The sequence below is a fragment of the Lissotriton vulgaris genome, chromosome 9 (assembly GCF_964263255.1).
Source record: "Lissotriton vulgaris chromosome 9, aLisVul1.2, whole genome shotgun sequence".
NCBI lineage: Eukaryota > Metazoa > Chordata > Amphibia > Caudata > Salamandridae > Lissotriton > Lissotriton vulgaris.
Window position 1 is genome coordinate 977,200,129 of NC_141697.1, and position 25,108 is coordinate 977,225,236.

General features: G+C 47.8%; 1 protein-coding gene across 1 annotated transcript in view; it reads right to left on the bottom strand.

Moving 5' to 3' along the window:
• EMC3 (ER membrane protein complex subunit 3) overlaps nt 1-25,108 on the bottom strand; it is a 154,227-nt gene that overhangs the window by 22,826 nt on the left and 106,293 nt on the right. Inside the window, exon 8 of the mRNA XM_086938827.1 lies at nt 20,896-20,978. Within this exon, the coding sequence (XP_086794953.1) occupies nt 20,896-20,978 (83 nt within the window). The remainder of the gene's footprint in view (nt 1-20,895; nt 20,979-25,108) is intronic.

Here is a 25,108-nt window from a genome sequence, read left to right on the forward strand (position 1 = left end):
GAGCCACCTATCTCGTGATACTTCGAAGACTCTTCCAGGACAACAATGTGCAATCATCCGGACCCAACACTAGGCGGCGATCTATGCACAAATATGAATTCAGCAGCCCACATGCCTCGAACTCATAGTTTCCGTCCCGAACCCTCAGACTCCATTTTGTAAACGGCATCCATCTTATGGCTTGCCCTCATATATAGTCAATTGATTAAGACCGAGTTTGATGTGAAAGGACACGTCCACCGTAGCTGACTTCCCCATGACCTGGCCGAACTGACTCCATTGCCTCCAGCCAAGCCTGTTTGGGCAGCTCCTCGCCCAGTGGCCGAGCAAGATATCATCTAGGCACAACATGTCATAAACCATTCACTACATACAGACCATGTTTTCCATACACATACACCTGTCCATCCTTCTCGTTTATGACCCGTTTTATGATGGGAGGGTGCCCGACCTTATGGGTGTTTCATCGATATCTGATGGGAGTCCTGGATCTGGCGGGGTAATCCATTACAAACTGGACATCTAAAATATGTGCTGACCAGCATGACTTCGCTCTTTGTATTGTTGTCGAAATATGTGTATAACCATATCATAAACCCAAGAATTCTTGCCCGCAGCTATTATTCATGTATATAAGGAGAAGGCTGGTTCTGTAAAAACGAACAGTCTCCTGAGAACTTACGGCCCGTGCTGCCGTACTTCTAGGACACATGTTACTTGGTTGCAGCCAATAAAACTCGATCTCTGACTTCAACTAGAAGACTCTGTGTTTCTGTGGTCCGAAACAGGGAGAACTCAGAGGTCCCCGGGTGTTACCCCTGGCACCACCGGGTTCCTAAAAACCCGGCACCTCAGTTGGCGCCCAACGTTGGGCGGTATCAAGCGGTGACGGTCCAAGCCAGATGTTCGTGAGGAGCTTTGTGTGAAAATTCCAGAGGACGGCCAGCCACTTAAGCGACCCCTGCATGTCGACGTGGTTCCGAAGGTCTTTGCTGCGAGGTTCCCCGCGTCCCGACGGCTACGAAGGACTGCTGCCCTGACTATCGCCCTGTTTTGGACCCAGTGATCCTTGGTAGAGCGAAACGATAGAAGAGTCTTCTAGTGACGTCACCGATCTTCAATATTCAGTTAAGTATAAGTGGAGCGTCTCCCAGTCCTTAGTTTGGTTCTTAGTTTTGGTATCCCAGAGATACGGTTTGGTTCTTAGTTTTGGTATCCCAGAGATACGGTTTGTATTGGTTCTTGCAAGCACCAAAACCGAGGGGTTCGTGTATTCACGATAATATCACAATTAGATAATCCCTTGAAGTTTGAAGCTAGACTAGTGAGCGAAGATGCCTGGTCTTAGCAGACTTGGAAACTTGTTTTGTCTTGGTTGTAGTAAGGACTCCCGATTAGAGGATTCGTGTCTGGTTCCTCCGATTGGAACTCCAACATATGAGTTATATATAAAGCACGGAGTAGGTCCTATCACGTATAATGAAGTATGGATGAAATACACCCGCAAGGATGGTGTTTTAAAATGGCCCCAATATGGTAGTTTTGACTCGGAAATATTAGACAACCTCGAGGTCAAATTGTTCAAGAAGAAAGCCCGGCCGGCAATGTTTGACTCTTTTCGCTTATGGCGCAAAGAAGCCAAACAGAAAGAAATAAAATTAGCAAAGAAAAATAAAAGAGGCATGTCGATGGTACAAGCCGCCATTGCATACAGGGATAATGAGGAAGAGCAGGAAAGTGAACAAATGCTCAGAAGCAAGAAACTAGCAGTAGATAAATGCTACCCGATGTTACCACATGGGGGTCAAGACTCAAAGGGGACATCCGAGAAAGATCCATTAATGTCCCATTTATTGAACTCACCACCCCCATATACATCGAGCATTGTCGGACCCCCAAGACGCATTGTTATACCACGCCCTAGCGCACGAAAAGCAGCTCTTGCACAAGCACCAGCTCCTCTTCAGCTGGTTCCTACTTCTCCGGCGCAGCCTTCTCAAGGGCCACCGCCTTTGCTACATACTCCATCTACTTCTACGACTTTGCCTACTGCTCCAACTATTCACTATGATACTACGTCTGCTACTGCCTCGACTTCCTCTGCTGTTGCTTCAACTTCCTCTTTATATCAGCCTGTGTTTTCCGGCGCATCTGCTTCGCAGCAAGCTTCTCCTTCTGTCAGACAGAGAGTGGCAAGTACTGTCACTGGTCTATTCTCGCCCTTCTTTGGGTCGCCTAAAACGACCCCTAAAACAGAACGTAGACAGTTGCGTAGTCAATTACCTGACTACGAGGAAAGGGAAGTGCTGAATGGGTTAGCACGCAAATGGGTCCCTGACACTGCTAAATATGATGTTCAGTCTGTTATGGAAGTCTTCCGTCAGTGGGATCCATCCACTCAAAGATATGTATTTGAAGAGATGTGTGTATACCTATGGGAAGATGTACGAGACAATGACCCAAAACGCAGAATGCAAGAACTAGCCCGCATGCGATTCAAATTTTACGAAGGCATGATTATAGGTGCAGATGTTGAACGAGCAATGGATCTGTTGTTATCTTATAGGAGTAAGGGAAATAGCTCTAAATCGTTTGACGAGGATGATGTGTCTGGTAGGAAAAAGGCGCGACAGTATCCCATGAGAGAGGTTCCTCCAGTATGGAGGGAAGGTGATGCGAATGCACAACCACCTGTTCCACCGCATTTCCAGCGTGTATGGGTACATGTCCCCTGGAAAAGATCCGAAGTTTTAGCACTCAAACAGACACTACCTGATCCACGTAAAAACCCAGCAGGATATTACAAGGAATTATTGCATACTGCCAGCTCATGTATAATGAATTTAGCAGATATAGACATGTTGTTTGGGAACGTTGTTCCGCATCCTTTGTGGAGTAAAATTCGTCATGCAGATCATGACCAAGAACTAGGTGACTCATGGGCTAATATTACAGCTACTGATGCTAGACAAATTGGTGGTTCTAAGCCCGAGCCTTTAATAGCAGACCTTCCCGGTAGGATTATCGCGTACATGAAAACGTTAATGCCTGAAGTACGCGTAAATTGGGACAGGCTATCGGCATGCAAGCAGAAGAAAGAAGAGAATGTGTCTGACTTTTTCACGAGATTCGAGGAGACTTTCACTGATCATAGTGGTCAGGACATGGCTACCGAGGGTGGTCAAAGATTGTTTGTAGACAAATTTGTACATAATCTGCTTCCTGAACTGTGCAATAAATTGAAAGATTCAGAGAGTGCTTGGGCTGTTTCCACGTCAGCGCAGATTTTAGCCACAGCCCAGTACTATGAGAATAGACGCAAAGACGAGCTAGATAAGACAGACAAGAAGACTAAAGAACTAAAAACTAAAGTTCTTCTCCAACAAGCCTATCCGCCTCGCACTCCCAGTCAGCCCAATTATCAGCAACCACAGCAGTATTCGAGAAACGCGCAAGGAAACGAGTTTTCCCACCAGCGTTCTCCGTATGGCCCGAATCAATGTGCATATTGCAAAGAAGAGGGTCATTTCAAAAGTAACTGTCAAGCTCTTGCGCGACGCTTGAACGGTGTTTCCGGCGCAAGAGGTAGAGGTGTTCAACAGGCTCCTAGAGGTAGGGGCCGTGGAAACTTCTCCCAGAACACCATTTCTTTTCCGCCTCAGAATTCTATGAATAGCTTTGACCAACAGAATAATGCGTCCTCCAGGACAGCTCAGTACTATGCAGACGACTATTACCCAGAAAACGAGAATGAGGGTAATGATTGCTAGGATAGCCATGGACAAAGAGAGGGAGTTGTTTCAGTTCCAGCAGAGAAGAATGGACCTTATGTCGAGGTGATTACATCCGGAGTGTCGGAACCATTTCTGCTGGATGCTGGTGCTACAAAAAGTTCTATTATGCACTCAAAACTTCCTGGCGCACCTTTGTCCGGCGAAATGAATGTTTCAGTAGGTTTTTCTGGCGCCCCTGTTAGAAATCCGATCTCCAGTCCCATGCCCCTTTCTGTTGGCCCATGCGAATTAGAAGCACCCCTCATTCTTACAACAGGTTGTGGCGAAAATTTGTTAGGTTTGGATTTGTTGAAGAGATTATATGCGACTTTGTACTGTTCTCCTTCGGGAGTACGACTCACCCTTGGTAAGAAAGTGATTTCCCCGATGTATTTGTCAAAAGAAAGAATTCCAACTGAATTGTCATCTCTTCCAGATGTACTTTGGGCGAATGGTTCTAATGATGTAGGTTGTTTAGAAATAGCGCCATATGTCATAACATTGAAAGCTAATGTTAGGTTGCCGCGTATTCCCCAATATAGAATATCAAACGAATGTGAAAAGGCTTTGTTAACGATCCTCTACGATCTAATTGCGAAAGATGTCATCGAAGAGACCTCAGGCAACATTTGTAACAGTCCTGTATTGCCTGTGTTAAAACGTACCGATCCTTCACAGCCCCCTGTGTACCGATTTGTGATCGATCTAAGGGAAGTGAATAAGATCGTTGTACCACAGTTTCCAGTCGTCCCCGACATTACTGCCTTATTGACAATGGTCCCAGCCTCAGCCAATTGGTTTTCAGTGACTGACCTGAAGAATGCTTTCTTCAGCATCCAGATTGTCGAGGAGAGCAGAGATATCTTTGGCTTCAATTTAGGAGGACGAAGCTTCCGCTTTAAACGCGCTCCCCAGGGCTACTGTGAGAGTCCATCAATATTCAGCCAGGCTCTGAAAACGCAACTAGATAGATTGTTCTACCTGGTGGCGCGACTCTGATTCAGTATGTAGACGATTTACTGATCACTGCAGATACTGAAGAGATTTGCAAGCGAGCTACTTTGTCATTGTTGCGTCGTTTATGTGACATGAAGCACAAGGTCTCGCTTTCGAAATTACAATTTTGCTGACAAGAAGTAACCTACTTAGGTCACATCTTATCGAAGGAGGGAAGGAGACTGACCCCAGAAAGAATACAGGCAATTGCAGAATTGAGTGTCCCAAGGACACAAAGAGAAGTGCGTGCTTTCTTGGGCATTACATCGTACTGTAGACAATGGATACCGAACTTCTCACTATTGGCCAAACCCTTGCTGGCATTAATGCGTAAAGACACACCCAATCCTTTGCCTTGGTCTGAAGATTGTCAGGCGAGTTTCCATGAGTTGCGTGAGGCATTATGTTCGGCTCCTGTGTTGGGAAACCCCGACTACAGCAAGCCTTTTACATTATATGTCCACGAGAAGGAAGGTTGCGCATTATCAGTCTTGACACAGCACTTTGGGGACAAACAACGCCCATGTGCGTATTTCTCCGCGACTCTGGATCCTGTAGCTAAGGCATTACCAAGTTGTTTGAGGGCCACTGCCGCAGCGGCTGTCTGTATTCGACAGTCGGCTGGGTTAGTCATGAATAATACTCTGACCGTAATGGTCCCACATGCAGTAGATATCCTACTAAACAGAACGAAAACGCAACATCTAACTAGTGCTCGACTATCCAGCTATGAATTGACCCTGTTAGCAAGTCACATTCACATAAAAAGGTGTGATACACTCAACCCTGCTACATTATTACCCATTCCAGCAGAGACAGATGAGGTCGACAAACATGATTGCTGTTTTAGGACAGAGGAAGAGACAAAAGGGAGAGTAGATTTGAAAGACACTCCCCTTCCTGAATGTAATGATAATCTATGGGTTGATGGTTCATGTTTCAAGTTGCCGAATGGTGATACGACTGCAGCATATGCCGTGACAACATTACACACGATTGTAGAGACAGCTCGCATCCCCCAGAATTCCGCACAAGCAGCGGAGTTAGTCGCACTCACAAGAGCATGTGTGTTGGCGAAAGGAAAACGAGTGAATGTGTACACTGATAGTCAGTACGCCTTTGGAGTAGCCCACAGTTTTGGAAGATTGTGGCGTGAACGTGGGTCCCTGACGTCACATGGCACGAGAATTAAACACGGACAGCTAGTACACGACCTTCTCGAGTCACTGACCTTGCCCCTACAGGTTGCGATTGTAAAGTGCAGCGCGCATAGAAAGATTGCAGATGATGTTGGTCGAGGGAATGCATTTGCCGATGAGGTCGCGAAAGAGACTGCAAGGAACACAATGAGTCGGATGTATGTCGTAGGTCCTGCTAGATGGACCCCTGATGTGGGTATGTGTGAGGACACCATCGAAAGTGTGAAATCTATACAAGCTGATACTACCGAGAAAGAGGTGAATGAATGGAGAGAAAGCAAGGGTAGGTTAGATGCGAATGGTTGTTGGGTCGAACTGTCAGAACATCAGCGATGGTTGTTACCTAACGCCTATGTGCTCGCAGTGGTAACGATGGCCCATGGAATGGCACACATCAGTGTGAAAGGAATATGTAAGCTGTTGGCCCCAGTATGGCAGAATAGTGGTATCCCAAAATGTGCAGAGAATCTGGTCAGAAATTGTATGGTGTGTTTGAAGCACAATCCCGGTAAAGGAACCCCAACCCCAGCTGGTCATTTTGCACCTCCAACGTACCCGTTGGAGGTCTTACAGCTCGATTTCATTCACATGGAGAGGTGCAATAACCTAAAATATGTCCTTGTTGTCGTTTGCGCCTTCTCCAGGTGGGTAGAAGCGTACCCCCTTAAGAACAACACTGCATTGTCAACTGCCAAAGCCCTTGTCAAAGAATTCTTCCCTAGATTTGGCATGCCTAGAATTGTCTGGAGTGATAATGGAAGTGAATTCGTGGGACGAGTGATGAAGAGAGTGTGCGAGTGTCTAGGCATCCACCAAAAATTTCATGCTGCGAATCATCCCCAATCGGCAGGATTGGTAGAGTGCTATAATGGCACGTTAAAATTGAAACTGGCCAAGATCCAAGCCAGCACAGGTCTCAAGTGGCCAGACGCCCTGCCTTTAGCACTCCTGTCTACCAGGATGATTGTCCACTCCAGATTAGGACTCAGCCCACACGAGATCGTGTTCGGGCGCCCAGCAAATATATGGGGAGTACTGAGGCCCAGAAAGCTCAGGGAAATAGAGTACCCTGCACTATTTGACTATTTGCACGAGCTAACAACTAAACTGCATGCTTTACATCAACAGGTCCACAGCTCCTCTCCACCGGTGTCTGACGATCCAGGCCACACCATCGAACCTGGCTCCTGGATCCTGGTTCGGAACTTCAGACGAACAAAGAACGAGGAGCCTCGCTGGACCGGACCTTTCCAGGTTTTGCTGTCTACCCGCTCTGCAGTACGTGTCCACGGGAAGAAACATTGGGTGCACGGCGCCCACTGCAAAAGGGTCCCGCTCCCCCTTCCATATGACCGATGGGTCCAGCACGGAGTCACTGACTCCGAAACTGAGTCTATACCTCGTTTTGTCCCCTTCAGCGATGCACGATTAAAAGGAACTGGTACTGACAAAGAGAGCGATTGTATTTTGCAAGGATCTGTGCCACCTTCGATGCAGTTGGACACTACAGAACCTGAAACATTGTTTGAAGATCACACCGTACCTGGAAAAGAACGATATAATCTGAGACCAAGACCAAGGAACTGACATAACCGCATTAATACGATTTCCTTTTTTCCCATGAACTGTTTTTTATTTCACTAGCTCATTTTTGATTTTCGAACCGCCATCCGGTTCTGCTGCTAGGGCCGCGGTTGAAGTCTGAGAAGTGCAGCCGGGGACGCCTAGGTCAACGGTTCTGGTCGGTCTGAGGGAATTACCCCGGACTGGACAGAGCGCACACCTTGGCAGAAGCAACCTCCCACCGCGGGCAGCAACCAGAGGATGGAGTTTCCGAGGGTAGAGAGACCTGCTAGACATATGAACTTTAAAACGAAAATATGTACTGTGATGGCCAGGAAGAAGTTCCTGATAATATGTATTTTGATTATATGTAGCATAATGATGTTCTTGATTGGTTACACCTTATCCACGTTTCAAATCTCCTTTGTAAACAACACTCAGCCCACGCCTTCTCCGACCGCCTCTTTACACTCCTTTCACCCTCTCCCTGAACACGAGTCTGCCAGAAGACTAGAGTTCGTAAATAACTCCTTCATCCAACTCCTACACCAGCACCAGTCCATAATGAACACATCAAATTGTTGGATATGCGGACTCATGCCGCACACGACAAATAAGGGCATTCCATACTTCATCCTACCATTCAGTTATTACGGTTCTCTGTGGGCTTTCCAGACCATGTTCCTGTTCGCCCTAGAACCATACCCGCCCCGTTCCTCGGAGAGCGATTCCAGCAACAAGGCACTAGTGGTAGGAATAAGAAATATGAGTAGGGATGTTGATGCGTATCAAATGATTCCTAAAGATGAACTCACTCCCTACGGCCGTTGGAACGTGACTAAATATGGGATCTCTTTGAATAAAAGCCAGAAAACAAAGAAATCCTCCCCAGTCTGGATAGTGCCCCACCGAGGTAACTTATGTCTGCAAGGTATTGGCAGGGATCCCAAAGCACAGTTGGGGAAGAGCGTATGCACTGAAACATATGTGTTTGCCTCCCGAACTTCCCCTCCATTCTTGGCGGCTAAAGGCACCTATTTCATCTGCCATGACAAAGCCTACACATGGTTGCCCCCTGACTTCTCGGGCACGTGTTTTATCTCGTTTTTGCTGCCACCCACCTACACGGCCGGGGCAGATTACCATCGGACAAGGACAGTTAGGGGTGTCGTGAGTCAAGACGACACTGCGGGTCAGGAGTTTGGAGACTTCGCAAAGGGTTTTCTGCCATTTTGGGGGCCCATGGTGAACAGCAGGAACATTCGACAATTGACGAGAATAGTTGAATCCGCCGTGACTGAAACGGCCGGTGCCCTTAGCAACCTGACAGCTGAGCTTCAGTCGGATCGACTTATGACCCTTCAGAACAGGGTTGCCCTAGATGTCATACTTGCAGACCGTGGTGGTGTATGTAGAGTGATCCAGTCTAGTTGTTGCATTTTCATCCCCGATAATGCTCCGACAGTATACCAGGCCATCTCCAAATTGCACAAAATCTCTGATTCCCTTCACTTAGAAAAAGGGGATTGGTCCTTGCTAGGGTGGTTCTGGGAACTGATCTATGCCTGGGGATGGAAAACTCTGATCTTCATCGGGATGATCTTAGCCGTTCTGTTTATGTTCTGCCTGTTTGTACAGTGCGCTCCTGCAATATGTGGCCTCTGCGCTACTCCATGTGTAAGGAAGCCTGTATCAAGGGACGAATTGAGCAACAGAATGATGCTACAGCAGCATCTCCATGAATTCATCAATACAGATTTGGACTCAGATTAAAGTGAGTTATTGCCTAATATGAGGGCAAAAGGAGGGTCTGCGGTACCGCAATTCCGGACCCTTCTGTTCACCCGGTCCCGGGGTCCAGCACTCGTGTCACAAAACATCGTCGTACCATGACGAATTTGGTATCCACGGACCGGTAATGATTAGGACACTATCCCTACGCATTTGCGTCACGATTGAGTGATGCTAACACCCTTAAATCATAGTTTCCGTCCCGAACCCTCAGACTCCATTTTGTAAACGGCATCCATCTTATGGCTTGCCCTCATATATAGTCAATTGATTAAGACCGAGTTTGATGTGAAAGGACACGTCCACCGTAGCTGACTTCCCCATGACCTGGCCGAACTGACTCCATTGCCTCCAGCCAAGCCTGTTTGGGCAGCTCCTCGCCCAGTGGCCGAGCAAGATATCATCTAGGCACAACATGTCATAAACCATTCACTACATACAGACCATGTTTTCCATACACATACACCTGTCCATCCTTCTTGTTTATGACCCGTTTTATGATGGGAGGGTGCCCGACCTTATGGGTGTTTCATCGATATCTGATGGGAGTCCTGGATCTGGCGGGGTAATCCATCACAAACTGGACATCTAAAATATGTGCTGACCAGCATGACTTCGCTCTTTGTATTGTTGTCGAAATATGTGTATAACCATATCATAAACCCAAGAATTCTTGCCCGCAGCTATTATTCATGTATATAAGGAGAAGGCTGGTTCTGTAAAAACGAACAGTCTCCCGTGCTGCCGTACTTCTAGGACACATGTTACTTGGTTGCAGCCAATAAAACTCGATCTCTGACTTCAACTAGAAGACTCTGTGTTTCTGTGGTCTGAAACAGGGAGAACTCAGAGGTCCCCGGGTGTTACCCCTGGCACCACCGGGTTCCTAAAAACCCGGCACCTCAAAAGGTACGTGTCCTTCCTGCTGCTTAGTCATTCGTCTCAAACAATTTAACGCTTGCACTGCTCCAACTACAAAAACAATGCACTAAACTGTCCAGCAGAGCCGAGGAGTGTGACTACAGGGAGGAAAGGCAAACCCAAATGAAAAGAACAGTTAAAAATAAACAAATAAATGGCGGCCCACAGAAGCCTTTCCTTACATCTGGGTTGCGGTCCATCTATCACTGGAAAGAGAGAGTCACTCTTCCTCAGAAACACAGAGAAATGGGGGGGGTGGGGCAGTGATAAGGAGAGTTTGAGAGATTACTGCAGAACAAACAGTGGCGTAAAGAGTGCATCCATATATGGCCAATGGTAGCTGGAAAAAAACCTGAAAGTTGTGAGGTAAAGTCATATGAGCCCATACATGCCTTAACCCTTCACTTATTGTGTGGTGTGACTTAAGGGTCACAATCACAATCAACAGAACTTCAAATGAGTACCAATCCTCATTATTTGTCAAGTTTAGACAGAAGTCCATAACTCAGTTGACTTTGTTGCACATTTTAAATAAAATATATCATGGAGTTTATATGGTGGGACATGTTTTGGCTTTAAAATGGCCTTGTGTTCCCCCTTTTTCAGACAACCCTTAAAGTTCAAATCACTGAAAAGAAGTACAATTCAAATATGGAAAATTAGTGTCAACGGTCCTATAGTGACCAAAGAAAATGTAAAGGATAAAGGACAGCCATTGTGTTTGCACTTTTTCATACTTGATAAACAAGGAGAAGGATCAGGGGCTTTAGTGCACAACACCAGTTTAAGTTTTCAAGAGTACCAGATGGGATTTTCTTAGCAAGTGAATCTGTAGACCATTTATGCCGGAAGAAAAGTAGGGTGGTAACATATGAGGTTACCCTTTTTAACCTAAAACATTCTTCCCTCACGAAGACAATGTTCATGGAAGATGACTGACAGCTGGAATTCTCCATTATTATTATGTTTGCACTTGTAAAACGCGCTGCTACCCGGAGGTTTCCTGGCGCTGTGCAACGCTGGGGAACCCGTCCTGGCTTTCCCTGTGGGATGGTCCCTGCTGGGAGTCCCCAGGGTGGAGCCAGGCATCCCCGGTGTTGGGGGGCGTTGTGGAGATTAGGCAAGCTAATGCCCAGAGTTGCCGAGTGAGACCCCAGATTATAGTAGGCACCGAAGCGAGAATTATCGAGTCCGCTGACCTAAGTCCACGACCCTGCCGCGTCGGGAATTGCGCTTACCCGAGGCCACGCAGTGGCCTTAAAGAGCGTGGGCTCCTAGTCTCAGAGGGCTGCCCCGCCCCTGTATGATGACCAGCTCTCTTCTCCTCCCCGGTTGGAGGAGGCAAGCTGTGTCGCACGTCCGGGGCGGCTGGGAGGGGCCTCCAGGGGTACTTTAGTTCCTTGTCCCTGTTGGAGGGCCTCTTTGCCGCTCCGGACGCCGTCGCGCGGGCTCATCGGGACACTCTTTTGTCACCTCTGATCACCGTCCAGAGGCTCGGCCGTGGTCGATGTGATGGGTTTTCCGAAGTACGATTGTTTGCTTCTCCTGCGGTGAGTCTGGGTGATTTTGTTGTGGTATCGCGTTCCCACGGAGAAGCATTTATTGGGCAGCTTTCATTGCCCGGTGGAAGTAGGTGGCAGCTTTCATTGTCCGGTGGAAGTGGGGGGCAGTTGAGCAGGCTCGGGTTTTGTTGGAGCCTGACTACGCGGTGGCCAGTTGTGGCTGGGGGAGTCCTGCCGTCCTGCTTTTGCACTCGTTTTCCATCCCTGCTCCGTGCTGCACTTCCCCTGGGGCCCTGACGGTGAGTTCTCGGTTGTAGCACTTTTGGTTGTTAGTCGGTCTGGCTGCATTATGCTGAGTCCCCTTTTTGTAGTGGTAAGCTCCACGCTTCCTATGTGTCTTCATAGCCTCCTTCATGTCGTGCCTCCAGCGGCTGTGAGACGGCCCCCTCCTTATGCTAATGTTTATGAACTTTTCGAGGAGTCTATTGATTTATCAGGTTTACTATGATAGGAACAAGTGCCTTTATAGGTAACACGGATTGTGACTTGTCCGCAAGTCGGAGGTCTAGGGCAGGAGGAGAGGATGTGGCCATCTTGGGCAAGTTGCCCGTGGCTGGGCGGGCACTCTGTAATTATGATTTGCCAGTGTGGGTCGTTAGCTGACTTTAACTCTTATTGTTTGCCTAGAGTTCTCGATATTCCCTGCCAAATTCTACGATTGCTTCTTGTGCATGGTTTCACGGTGGGGGTGTGCCAGTCCGGCCTGCTAGCGTTCGTGCTGTATTCTTAGGGGATGCGTGTATCGCTAGGGCCCCTCGTGTCCTCCGGGGCGGTTTGGAAGTTCCTCCCCCCGAGCATTTCAACTTCCGTCAGTAAATTGTATTTTGCCGGTTGCCTAGGCCTGACTAAGTCCGCATCCTGCATGGGTAGGGTGGGCTTATTCAGTCGGGAACCAGTGGAGCACGTGTCACGTACAGCCATGAATGTTACAAACGGCTTATCCCTCGGTTCGAGACTGCCTGCAGCCATTTAGAAATGACAAATATTCTAAATGTCGAAATTGTTCTCTATATAATTTTCGTTCCTACTATGTTTAGAGAAGGTGGCAGCCGGTTTTCAGGGGAAGTGCCTGGGGTTTGCAGGGTGCCCGGTTACACTCATGACGATCATGTGTCTTTGTCTTTCTGGTATTTCCAGCATGTGGTGGGTTGTTCCCGTGTTTCGCGCCGGGTACCAGCTTAGGCGGGTACTTTTGGAAGAAATTGTACCGGGTTTGATACTCCGTCATAAGCGCTTGACATCGGGGGTCTCGGCTATTCAGTGCCTGGATGCTCACATGCGGTTGGGCCTGGTATGTTAGGTATTGCCCCCCCCCCCCCTTGCGAAGCGGCTAATTTCCAATTTTTGGCTGGGTTGTATTGGCTCTCACCGCGGCGACCATGCTTAGGGCCATCTTGGCTTATTTGACCGTGTTTATGGCTATTTGGCTGCGTTGGACCTGGTTTGTAGTATACTAGACCCCCCCCTCCCCCGTATGAGCGGCCATTTTCCCAGTGTTCGGTGGGGTTGTAATGGCACTTTGTGCGGCGGCCATGCTCTGTAGCAACGCCCCCCCCCCTCACGGCGGCCATCTTGTCTCACGGGATCGTGGCTTCGACTTTTTGCCGGACGGGGAGCTTTATTTAATTTTACGTGGGGGATTCCTTTGGAGTGGACTTTTCCCGGTGATGTATGGTCGTGCACAGTGGTCTCTCATGCTCTATAATGAGATTGTTTCTCATGCAATAACTTGATGCGTTTTATAAATGGTGTATAGTATCAGTGGGCCATAGCATCACGAGGCCCAATCGAGTGACTTGTTTACTATAACACGTGGCATTGCATATTTTCTGCATGAGGGGTACGCCGATTACATGCGCTAATTTGTCCTACTGTCCTTATGTAAATACGGTGTATAGTATCGTAAGGCATTAGTATTACGAGGCCCGGGTCGCAGTGTGGGTTTAGCAATAACGCAATCATGTTCGGGTATTCGGGCATACCGGTGTTGCGGCTCGATCTGCGTCGAAGATTGTTCCTTTATTATCTCTACAGGTTTACTGTAGACGATGCGCGAGGTATCGAGACCGGAGCTATCCTTGTAGCTACAATTTTAGAATGATATGCGTTTAGGTACAGGGAAGGGTGTATTGATAAGTGATGAGTGCTGTGACATGCTTTTAGGTACTGGGAAGGGTGTATGGATAAGTGATGAGTGCTGTCAGTTCAGGTATGAAAGGATGAACAGATGTGCACAAGTAAAGTGCATCACTTATGGTTTAGGAGGCGAATTTAGGCGTAATAGGTCTATCGTGCCTATAAATCATAGGTTGCCTCTGCTACTGTAATGCAGCCGTAATGCATGGTTCATCTGCGCAGTTATGTGCTGCTTGGCCAGGCGTCCGATTGCGAGGTTCTAAAGCGCTTTCTTCATGTTCCTCGGTCAGGAGCACGCGCCAGTTGCGGCCGTTCGTTTTGTTTCGCCTACCAGTTCCCCCCCGGCACTTCTTAGTCGATGCGCGTCCTATGCGTCTTTCCCTCCTCATGCAAAAATATTTTGCTACGAATATAGAACGTGGACTCCCAGCACGAAGGCAACACGAGAATACTAACAGCGCAGTGTGTCAGCACAGCGCCTTCTGCTCGGAAGGATACGGGCTAGCCCTGCCCCCATTTGATCGTAGGCACGCCTGCAGTATGCTATTAGGGTGGTTTCCCCGGTAGATAGTTGCGGGAATGGCAGGGTGGAGTAGCCTGGCTTGGGTGTCTGCCCTCCTCAGCCTGTGTTAGGGGGTAGTTCGCAAGGGGGCATGCCGAGATGGAGATGAGTCCCCCCCCCCTTTTCCTGCCGCTGCCAGCCTCCTAGGGTCCCGTGTAGGCGGTGATCATGGTATTCTATGGGTGGGCAACGAGTTAGTTACACGGGGTGGGGGGTCACTGGGGATCTGCAGTTGACTAGGGTTAGTATCCCGGAGATAGGACTTTGAGTACCGACCAGCACTGTTCATTGGGGAACCGGGTCGGCCCCGGCGTTACATATGTTGTCCTGGTCCTTTCCCCCCCCTTCCTGTGCCTACACACCCAGAGCATGATTTCGTGCTGGCCCTGGTGGCTCAGTGGACTTATGCGTCTACTGTAGGTGCCGGTGTTCAACCGCGTGACACAGGCATATCGCGACGGGTGATTCAGTCCTCCATCCTTCTGAGGTTGATAAAATGAGTCCCATCGGGTCGGGTAACAGCATAAACATGTTTAAGCGCCAAGATCCTCACGAGGGAGCGTGCTTTGGTTCTCCGCCTTAGCGGTTCTGTGGGGCCTGGCACAGGTTATGCTCTTTATGCTCCAGCTGGTGGCCTCCTCCGGTGGGTTAGGCCTCCCTGGTAGCGCCGTGCGGCTCGGTAGTGCATCGCGCTTTACACGTAGGAGCTCAGCCTCCTCCCTGCAGTGCCAGACGCCCACCATCCCTGCATATTGGAGCGGTAGTACAGAGGTTAGGGCTTATGCCTCTGGGGTCTCGGGCCTCTCCGAGTCAGATGCTCGGCCACCAGCCGGTGGGCAGGGTCGCCCCCCCCCCACCCCCCACGCGGCGCAGCTGTGGGAGGCGTGTCAACGCGTTGGCAATTGGTAGCGAGTGCTTCCCCTTCCGGGGAACACGAGCGTCTGCACCTCTCACTGTTCACGAGTGGTAGCAATCCCGGGGGTAGCGCCCATACGTAAAGGCAAGGGGACGGCCTACACCCGGTCGGTCTGCACCCTGATATTCCCTACATTCTTGTCACACGATTTGAATAGGTACCTCGCGTTAGCATTGGGCTAGGGGAGGTCCGCCGATTCGGCGCGGGGGTCATGGGGTCTCGCCCCGTGGCCGTCCCACGCGACCCCTTCGGGTAGGTCCGCGCCATACATAATTGTAAATTATAAAATTCAGGGCAATTGACTCGTCATCCTGGTGCCTCGCAGCACGTATGTGTGTTCTGGGGTATCGGACCTGTTGCGTGGTGAGCGCTCGGTTCCCCGGTGCTTTTCGGCATTCCTAGTGCCAGTTCAGGTTTTGCAGGGCAGCAGGGGTGAAAGGACCACACATCGATGGGGCTCCTGGCCTGTAGGCTTAGCACCTATAACATAGAATTCCCTGGGGCATAATTGGGGTACATTAGTCGGTGGCCTCACAGCCAATTCATTAGATCAGACCGGTCCCCCATAGGGCATTTAGCTAGGGACAAGCTAGAGGGCTCCTGAATTTATGTTGTAGGGTCCCGCATAAGGGGTATGTCAACGCGGCCTATGTTTCCCACTAGAGACGTGGTGCATTGCGCAGCAAGTTTATCCTGGGTGCCTGTATACGTGTTGAGATGATATACGCAGTATATTTACGGGTTCGAGTACCTGCATTTTGTGGTGCGGCACACCAGGCCTTCAGCTAGTGTGCACTGCATTAGGCCGCCGATGTGGACGTGTGATTGGCTGCCCCTGTGCAAAAAGGTGTGATACATCAGGCATGCAGCAAGCTAGAGGTGTGTTACATTAGGCATGCAGCTTGCTCGGACGGTATGAGGTGACTTATATGTACTTGCAACTGTGTGCCCATGGTAGAGATTTGTGTTTCTTAGACAATCGGGAAGCCAGTTATGCATGAGGGACCAGTATGTATAGGCGACTGAGTATCCAGTTCTAGGATATGCGACACTCCAGCCAAGCAAATGCTACTGCATAGTGTGGACAATATGCACACGATTGCTGGTGTATAGGAGATGTGGTGCGCAGCACGCATGTGAATGAGCGCCTGTCACCCGCATTGTGAGGGGCCGAGTATTGGGTCATGGGTGCACATCAGACTTATGTATGATTGCACGGTCCAGGAGAGGCGCGTTGTGGTGCGCTCAGTGTACACGTATGTGAATGGACTCCTGCCCGCATACACCCGTAAGGCCATTTGTAGCGATATCGGGACTCCATCTGACATTATCTCAGAACTAGATAATGCTGCGACTGTAAGAACAGTATGTACGGAGTCCATGTCAGTGTGGAATCAGTGTGCCATAGGTGTTAATTTTCAGTCAATGTTATGCATTTGGCGTCTTTTGGGTCTGTTCTAATACAGTAGAACGGGCACTCCATAGGTTTTCACGTCCAGTGCGCTAGGGGGATCCCCGGGCCGCGTCACGTGGCTCATATATGGCGGTGTGGATAATTGTATTTGGCACCTTAATATCATACATGTTACAGTTTGCTGCTGTGCTTACTCCTGTGGTGCACTATTGGGAGGGGCCCTCTCTTCGGGGTATCTGACTGTCGGTCCTGGCAAGGTTTGTCTGTTTGGAAGACCGTCTAGGATGCGCCTAGAGTAGGATAATTAACAAGTGCGAGGCCTAGCCCTAAGCTAATAGGATCATAATAACCTTTGTGCATTTCATCCCCTGGGGGCCTTTACTTAGAGGCGTAGTTAAACATGTTTTATGTACTATCCCGGGACCTGCGCTGTGCTAACCCGACCTACGAGAAGGTAAGGTCACATGACAACAGTCATTTTGCCCTTCCATATTACTGCTGTTGTCTGTCTGTTTATCCAAGGCTAGAGAATCTGCAGGTAGCCCACCCGCGGCGCCATCAGTTCGGGAGCTCTTGCTGCCTCCCGGTAGAATGTAGAGTCTACAGACTGCAGTGTCACACCCATTTCACGTGCAAGTGTAACATCTGTTGCAGCATCAGCCCAGCCTGCGCATGGACTGTCAAGTATACCTAGGAGGTGGGCCCCTGGTAGACTCAAGATAGAATGTTCCACCTGGTATCCCTTCACCCCTTTGCTCTTTTCTATTATGGGTGGTGGCTTTGCTCGAGGGGCTCCTATCAGGGTGGTCACACGGCCTTTCTATCACAGGTAGTAGGGTGGGGCTCCCTTGACTTGCGTGGAACAGCCGCATGAATGAACCCGAGTAACCTTTGCTCCCCCTTTGCACTCCCGAAGTGAGAAGCTGGCCTGACATTTCTGGTCTACTATTTTGCCCCCCCCCCCCCCCCTCCCTTGGTTCAGTGGAATTTATCACTTTTGGGGGTCGGAAGTCCACCTTAAGACAAGCTATCATAGAGATAGCATGGACTACGAAGCCTCCAGACTGTACTGGTGGGCATGTGATACCAGATGTTTTCTTTGGCAATCCAGTATATCTATTTAAGTCCGCCACGCAAGTTTTATACCATTTTATGCATGGCGCACTGAAATATCCCTCTGTACTCCTCGTGAATATAGTTGCACAAGAGTAAACAAAGCACAACTTTACAATAGAATTTGGAGAACGGCGCTTCGGCAGTAGCCGTACATCACTGGGTGTGGTCTGCTGATGCTCTGTGCGAAGGTGTGTAGTGGATCTCAGTGACAAGTGCCGGTTCTCCTATTGAATGTTTAGGGAGAGATGCTAGCAGGGGTGGCACCCTCGTCACCTGGTCTTTGCCAGGGGTATGACCTCACGAACCTGAGATAGTCTACACTATGGTTGTAGTGGGATGGCATCCGGGGGTATAGGCTGATTAGTGTCAGAGGGGCATTGGTTTCTGCTGCGTGTCTTGATGCAGGTCAGGATCTCATTGGGACACTTGGTTTCATTCAGCATACCCTGGTGGGTGGTCGTAAGTCAACCTACAGACAAGCTATCTTAGTGGTAGCATGGCCTAAGCTGCTTCCAGACTAAACCCAAGGGGCAGGTGATGTCTGCTGTAATACTTGATATATCCTGGATTTAGCATAGGTTGGGACTTCACCCAAGTTACATAGTACATTATGTACCGATCCCGCCAATGCTCCTGGGCTCTTTTGAGTACAGCAGCACAAGCGTGCTACGTAAGCACACCTTCCAAAGGTGATGCAGAGGACGGCGTTGCAGTAGTTGCTGTAACTTCACCTGGGTGTAGCCTTCTAACGCTTTGTGTAAGGTTGTGTTGTTGAGTTCCAGTGGCATGTGCTGGAACGCCAATTTATGATAAGGAGGGCATTCAGCAGTAGGGGCCCCTCCTCCCCCTAGGTCCTTTCCTGTTAGTATGGCCTCTCGAACCGGGAATGGTCTATCTAAAAGGGTTATGTCTAGGTCCCACGGGGGTCTACAGATTAGATGCAGAGGGGCCTTGGTTCCTTTTTGCATGTACTGTTCATGTCAGGAGCTAAGGTCGCTTGGAGTTGGAAAGTGCCCCCTGTCGTTTGGTCCGGTCCTTGGACTGGCTAGAAGCTCTGCAGAGCTAAGGTTGTAGGTCAGGTGTTATTTTAGGCAGATGGTGTTCATCTCGCTTGTGGGCGTAGACCCGTTCCCTCCGCGATCGGAGATAGCTTTCCTGAGCAAAGTTTGCAGGTAAAGAGTAGTAGCAATGGTGGGGGGCCCGTGCGGCAGCGGGTACCACCGCACGGGCTGTGGCGGAGTTACTGGGCGATCCGGAAGAAGAGAGGTGCAAACGATGTACTTCAGCGGGCACATCGGGGTGCCAGAGCCTAACCTGTAACCTCATGGGAGGTGCAGGAATTTGTGTCGGCGCCCCAGTAGTCCTTCGGGCGGTTGTGGGCCTGTGCAACCGGGGGTTTGCCAAGTCACGCCCCGCAATGGGCGTGTCAGTATATATTATGATAATTGTACAGCAGTTGGGTGGTTCGCCACTGTGCTGTTTGGCTCAACAGGCGGGCAGGTGGCGAGAATGCGGCCTGCCCTTGGATCGCCCGTAAGTTAACCCACCATCATTACATATGTTGTACGTAATAAACCTGCAGCAATTTTTCCCAAACCTAACACTTGTGTTTGTGTGTTATTTGCGGGTTTGGGCATTGTGGGGCGGGGGTTTCTGGTGGCCCTGATGTGACTATGCGCTTGCCCGAGGCCACGCAGTGGCCATAAAGAGGGCGGGCTCCTAGTCTCAGAGGGCTGCCCCGCCCCTGTATGATGACCAGCTCTCTTCTCCTCCCCGGTTGGAAGAAGCAAGCTGTGTCGCACGTCCGGGGCGGCTGGGAGAGGCCTCCAGGGGTACTTTAGTTCCTTGTCCCTGTTGGAGGGCCTCTTTGCCGCTCCGGACGCCGTCGCGCGGGCTCATCGGGACACTCTTTTTCCACCCTTCCTCGAACCCAGAGTGTGAGATTGAGGGGGGATGTTGGGGAGCTGTAATGTGTTCCTTTATCGTTGCAGGCGGAGTTACTGGGCGATCCGGAAGAAGAGAGGTGCAAACGATGTACTTCAGCGGGCACATAGGGGTGCCAGAGCCTAACCTGTAACCTCATGGGAGGTGCAGGAATTCATGTTGGCGCTCCAGTAGTCCTTCGGGCGGTTGTGGGCCTGTGCAACCAGGGGTTTGCCAAGTCACGCCCGCAATGGGCGTGTCAGTATATATTATGGTAATTGTACAGCAGTTGGGTGGTTCGCCACTGTGCTGTTTGGCTCAACAGGCGGGCAGGTGGCGAGAATGCGGCCTGCCCTTGGATCGCCCGTAAGTTAACCCACCATCATTACATATGTTGTATGTAATAAACCTACAGCAATTTTTCCCAAACCTAACACTTGTGTTTGTGTTATTTGCAGGTTTGGGCATTGTGGGGCGGGGGTTTCTGGTGGCCCTGATGTGACTATGAACCCTGGTCCCGGCCGACTTCTGCTCCCGGGTCTGCCGCCTCTACCTGGTGAGCCACACCACTCCATGTATACACAGATCGGGTACAACATATCCAAAGGCAATATGTACTTCCCTAATCAAGATCTCACGAGATACCACTTGGTTGAGCTTTCAATCCCCTTCTCATCCATGTATTTGGTGATACATTGTATGTGTTTTGTAACTGAATAACAAATCCAAAATAGCCACGGACAATATGACAGACGTTACCAGCTAGTGAATTCTAGAGAACAGGGGCCGATTTGAACTATTACATGAATCCAAGTGAAAGGTTTTTTGAGACTATGCCAGATTACCAAGTCCCCAAACCACCAAATATCTTGCAAATGTTGAAGAATGTATTCAGGATGTGAGCGCTATTTGCTACTACTTTGTGTGCAGAAGGAACAAGCACAAAGGCACTGGCAGTACACATGTTTGTCTTTATGTAGTAGTTTAAGGATTAGAAATAGGCAAATATGATTTGCTTCATACCTTAAATGCTTTGTTGGTATCGGCAGGCATGGCCATTGCTGCCCCAGTCATTTGTTCCTGCATTACTCTAGATTGGTCAGCAGCTGAAGAACAGAAATATTTAAGATTACTATACACGCATGCAAAGAATTATAACAATAAGACATTATGGTGAAGCATGAATAATGCAAACATTGAACCAAAGACCAGATTGCTCTACACAATAGATATTATGTTTACGTTTTCTCAGGGCAACATGAAACCATGTGGTAGCATAGCTGCTTGGAACTCTGAATCGCACGAGGTGGGGGGAGGCAAATGTTACTGTTATTGGAAAATAGCTGTTGTCTGTAGGAGCAGGAATAAAATATTGGTTTATAGACTGTGCAATGACTTTAAAGAAACACTGCTCGCCCAAAGTGGAAGAGTTAAAAAAAAATACACCAGAACCGTCTGATATCCTACTACTTGTCTTGAATATCAACACAGTAACGCTTAAAAAAATTGGGTACGAATGGCCAAGTGGTCGCAAAACAGACATATATTACCAACAGCATCATAGCAGTCTATCGAATGGAATGAGCTGTATGACTTGCAGTCAGACTGGTAAATTAGTGTAACAATTTTACAACTTATCGCATTTCTTGTAGTTCCAAGTCAGTGGTTGCATTAGACTTGTGCTGTGAAGCATAAACCAACAGAAGTTGGTCTGTCCTCATAAAGAACTTTCTGTAATTTACATTTTTGTTAGCATCTATTGGGTCATTTTATACTAAGGCAGTAGTATTGAAATTGTAGCACCAACATTTAATTCAGGCCTTTTGGGTTACGGACCCCACAAAGGTGAGACCTTACTGAAGTCTGTTCCAATAATAAGTGAAATAGTAAATAGTAGGAGCAAGGGAGGTCAGGCTGTAATGAAACATGCACACAGATGTACAAGGAAAGTACAAGGATGTAAAAGTTATAATTATTTTGTATGTCAATTTGGTATTTAGAACAGCATGTGATTACCTAAAAGGTGCCCTGGCATTAAAAGAGCTAATTAAAAATACTGTAACCAAGGGGAAATAAAGTCTATTGCTTGAGAGTGAAAAGTTACCAAATTCACTGAAACTATTAGCTCCCAAAGAACTGTTTACAGCGTTGATATGCTATAGAAAGAGTACTGCTTATTGGATGTTCTACAGGGCCTTTGTCTTCCACAACACCACAAAAAACACTCAATCTTCAACTTGAACACTATACCCAAGACTTTCAAAACAAAGAAACTTGAACCTTTTTTTGGAGTCCGCACAGCCAGACTCAATAAGATGCTGAAGAAAGCGAAGATATTTGTACTCAGCGTACGCTAGTACTCCGAAGACATAGGTAGCAAGGAAAATATGGAAGCTATCCAGAGTTTTTCACTCGTCTCCACTCGCCCTCACTCCTAGCCTGCAACAGGTGCAGAGAAATCAGCAGGTCAAAGAAAAAGAAATTGTTTTGTAGCTTTGAGTATCTTAATCATTTGCAGTGTATCTTCTAAATGTACTTGCTGTGCATTATTCAGCCATCCATTGGCTCCGTCTAGAAACATTCCGATACAAACGTTTTCTAGTTAGGCATCGATGTACAGGAAGTGTGTACTAACTGCTATGATGTCGATTGTAGTAGGCTCACAAAAGCTTCTAATGTAACCATCCATTTAGATTTGGTGTATTTTTTCTGACAATTTCTCTCCTTTTGTAGGGAGGCAGGAATGTCACACATGAATCTAGAACAGATTCAAGCTGCCAAACAATTCTTACAGGCAAGTAAGTAATTGGTTTCTTTTGCAGCAAATATCTCTTCTAGATTCACATGTTGTGCATAGATTTGTGGCACGAGTTCCCTTGTTAAGAGGGGGTGTAAAATTGGAGCAACACTAAAATAAAATGCCTTCGCACCAAGTGTTCCGCTTCTGTCACTTTCCTTGTTTTTATATCTACACAGTTGTTTAGAAAGCACGTTTTCAGTTGAGATGTCGCTGCCACACCAGCTTAGCAACCGTGCATTCACCTTTTCTAAAGTTATTAAAAGGCCCAAGTGGTGCATTCCCCAATGCAGGAAAAGAATGTCAGTGATCCCTATAAATGCCCATTCTCAGAAGTTGATCCTCTGCTACCCATTTGCTTTAATTCCCACTGTGGTGATGTGCTGTTTACCTGCGTGAACGTTTCCTACCCCGGAACATGATTGGCAACAACTGAGATAATTCTTGAATTGCCCACTTCTAAATCTTTTGGGCTAGTTTTGATAGTGGGTTGAGATTGTGCATTCCCCTGTCCCGCCAATTGCTTAATCAGGTAAAATACTGAAGTTGTGCTGATGCAAGAGCTGCACACTTTTGTTGAGAATTTGATTTTGGATAGCCTTTACCGGTAGAAAACCTATCCTGCATTTCAGATAGTTTCATAGTTTATGTATTTTACCGTTTCTTGTAAGGGCTAACGATGCCACAGCTTGCATTCTTCCATGTATGCAACCCATCATACATATGCTGCATCTATTGTTAGGATGGCTTGTGCAACAGAGGTCTTGAAAGATCTGCCCTTTTACATACTATCTGTGTCTATCATTTTAGCTCCCTGCTGACTTTGTTTGATACAACCACTATCTTCTCCAAGTCCCCTAGAACTCGGAGGCCACTGATAGTTAACCATTCCTGTACTGGTCTCATCTGCATTCTTAAAGTAGGGATCCAATGAATACATGAAGCCATTGCCTCCAACAACTTCACAAAACTCCTGACTTAAACGTCTGGTTAAGGAGAATTTGTTACTGCAATGTTTGCACTCTCTTCATTGGTGGGTAGGCAAATGCATTCATGGAGCCCAATTCTGACCCAAAGAGTACCTTTCTTTTCTAGTAAGGAGGAGGATATCTCCCAATTGACTGTGAGGTCCAACTGAAACAGCAAGTCCACCCTCACTATTTGTATGTTCAATTGGCATTGTTTGAGTGTTTGCATTTATCAAGTGAGATGCTACAACTACCAGTGTTATGGCGCCAACTTTATACCAACCTGTAATACCTTGAACTGGTGTAATGTGCCATCATCACAAATCTGTGTGTTCGTAATTAAGGAATGTGTAGGAATCGCTAATATTTTAGCGAAACCTACGTGCATAAGGAATTGCTATTCCTTAATAGCTATTTCTTAAGAATCGCTATTAAGGAATCGCTATTCCTTAGCTTGATGCATATGGCCCATAGTTTCTTAGGAGGCAGACCTTGTATATATGGTGTCCGTTGATAAGGGAGAACTTTAAGTGGCAATTGGCACAGCTATTGTAATAAAGCATTGACCTGACCATGTTTTCTCTACAGGCACCTCCAAACCTGCCAGAAGTAAAAAAGGATCTAAAAATGGAGGCTACGATCGGGGGCACTGTGGGCTTATGGTCAACATGATAGCGAGTCATACAAACTTCACCTATGTCCATGCATAACCAGAGACCGTTTGTAAATAAACACTTCAGAAACTCTGACTTGAATGCCATGTTGGCACCATGAGCTTCAACACACAAATAATTTGTGGCACCAATGAGTCAGGAAGACCAATCTTGTACTCGATTTGAAAACATTGAAGTGCAACTGCAAGCCGATATGATACTAATCTCCAATCGAATCCCCAAGACGGACCCTGAATTTTCCACATCAGCATCGCCCCCATGTTGATATTAACCATAAATATGTCCTGTCAGGTTCCAGAAATCTCGAACTTCATAATATCAGGGAAAATAAAACTAACTTTCAAGGAAGCAATAGCAAGAGATCAGTGTACTATCACTTTCACCTAAGAACCTCAACTAGCCATTACCTGCTTCAACCAGGTAAACCCCTCACTATACACAAGTATGAGGGCAACTATTAACCTGATGATTTCGAAGAGGCACAGAAAACTATAAAGCTGATTCACCAAGGGAGGAAGTTGAATTGTTAAAGGATCTTTTTTTTCTTAGAGTGGCAACTTTTAACACCTCTTTAGACCAGGGTGCAAAGACGTGTGGAGTAAGATGGAGGAACTAGGCATTTGGAAAGGCCTGCACCAAACTCCTGCTTCACATAAAGAACGTATGCAGTGGAAGGTGGTCAAGCACAGCTGTAGTGCACCACATTTTTTTAATAAATGAAAAAAAATCGTAAATCCATTGGCCCCAGGATGGCCCATATGATCCAGGCAGGGTCTAGAATATGAAAATACAGCACA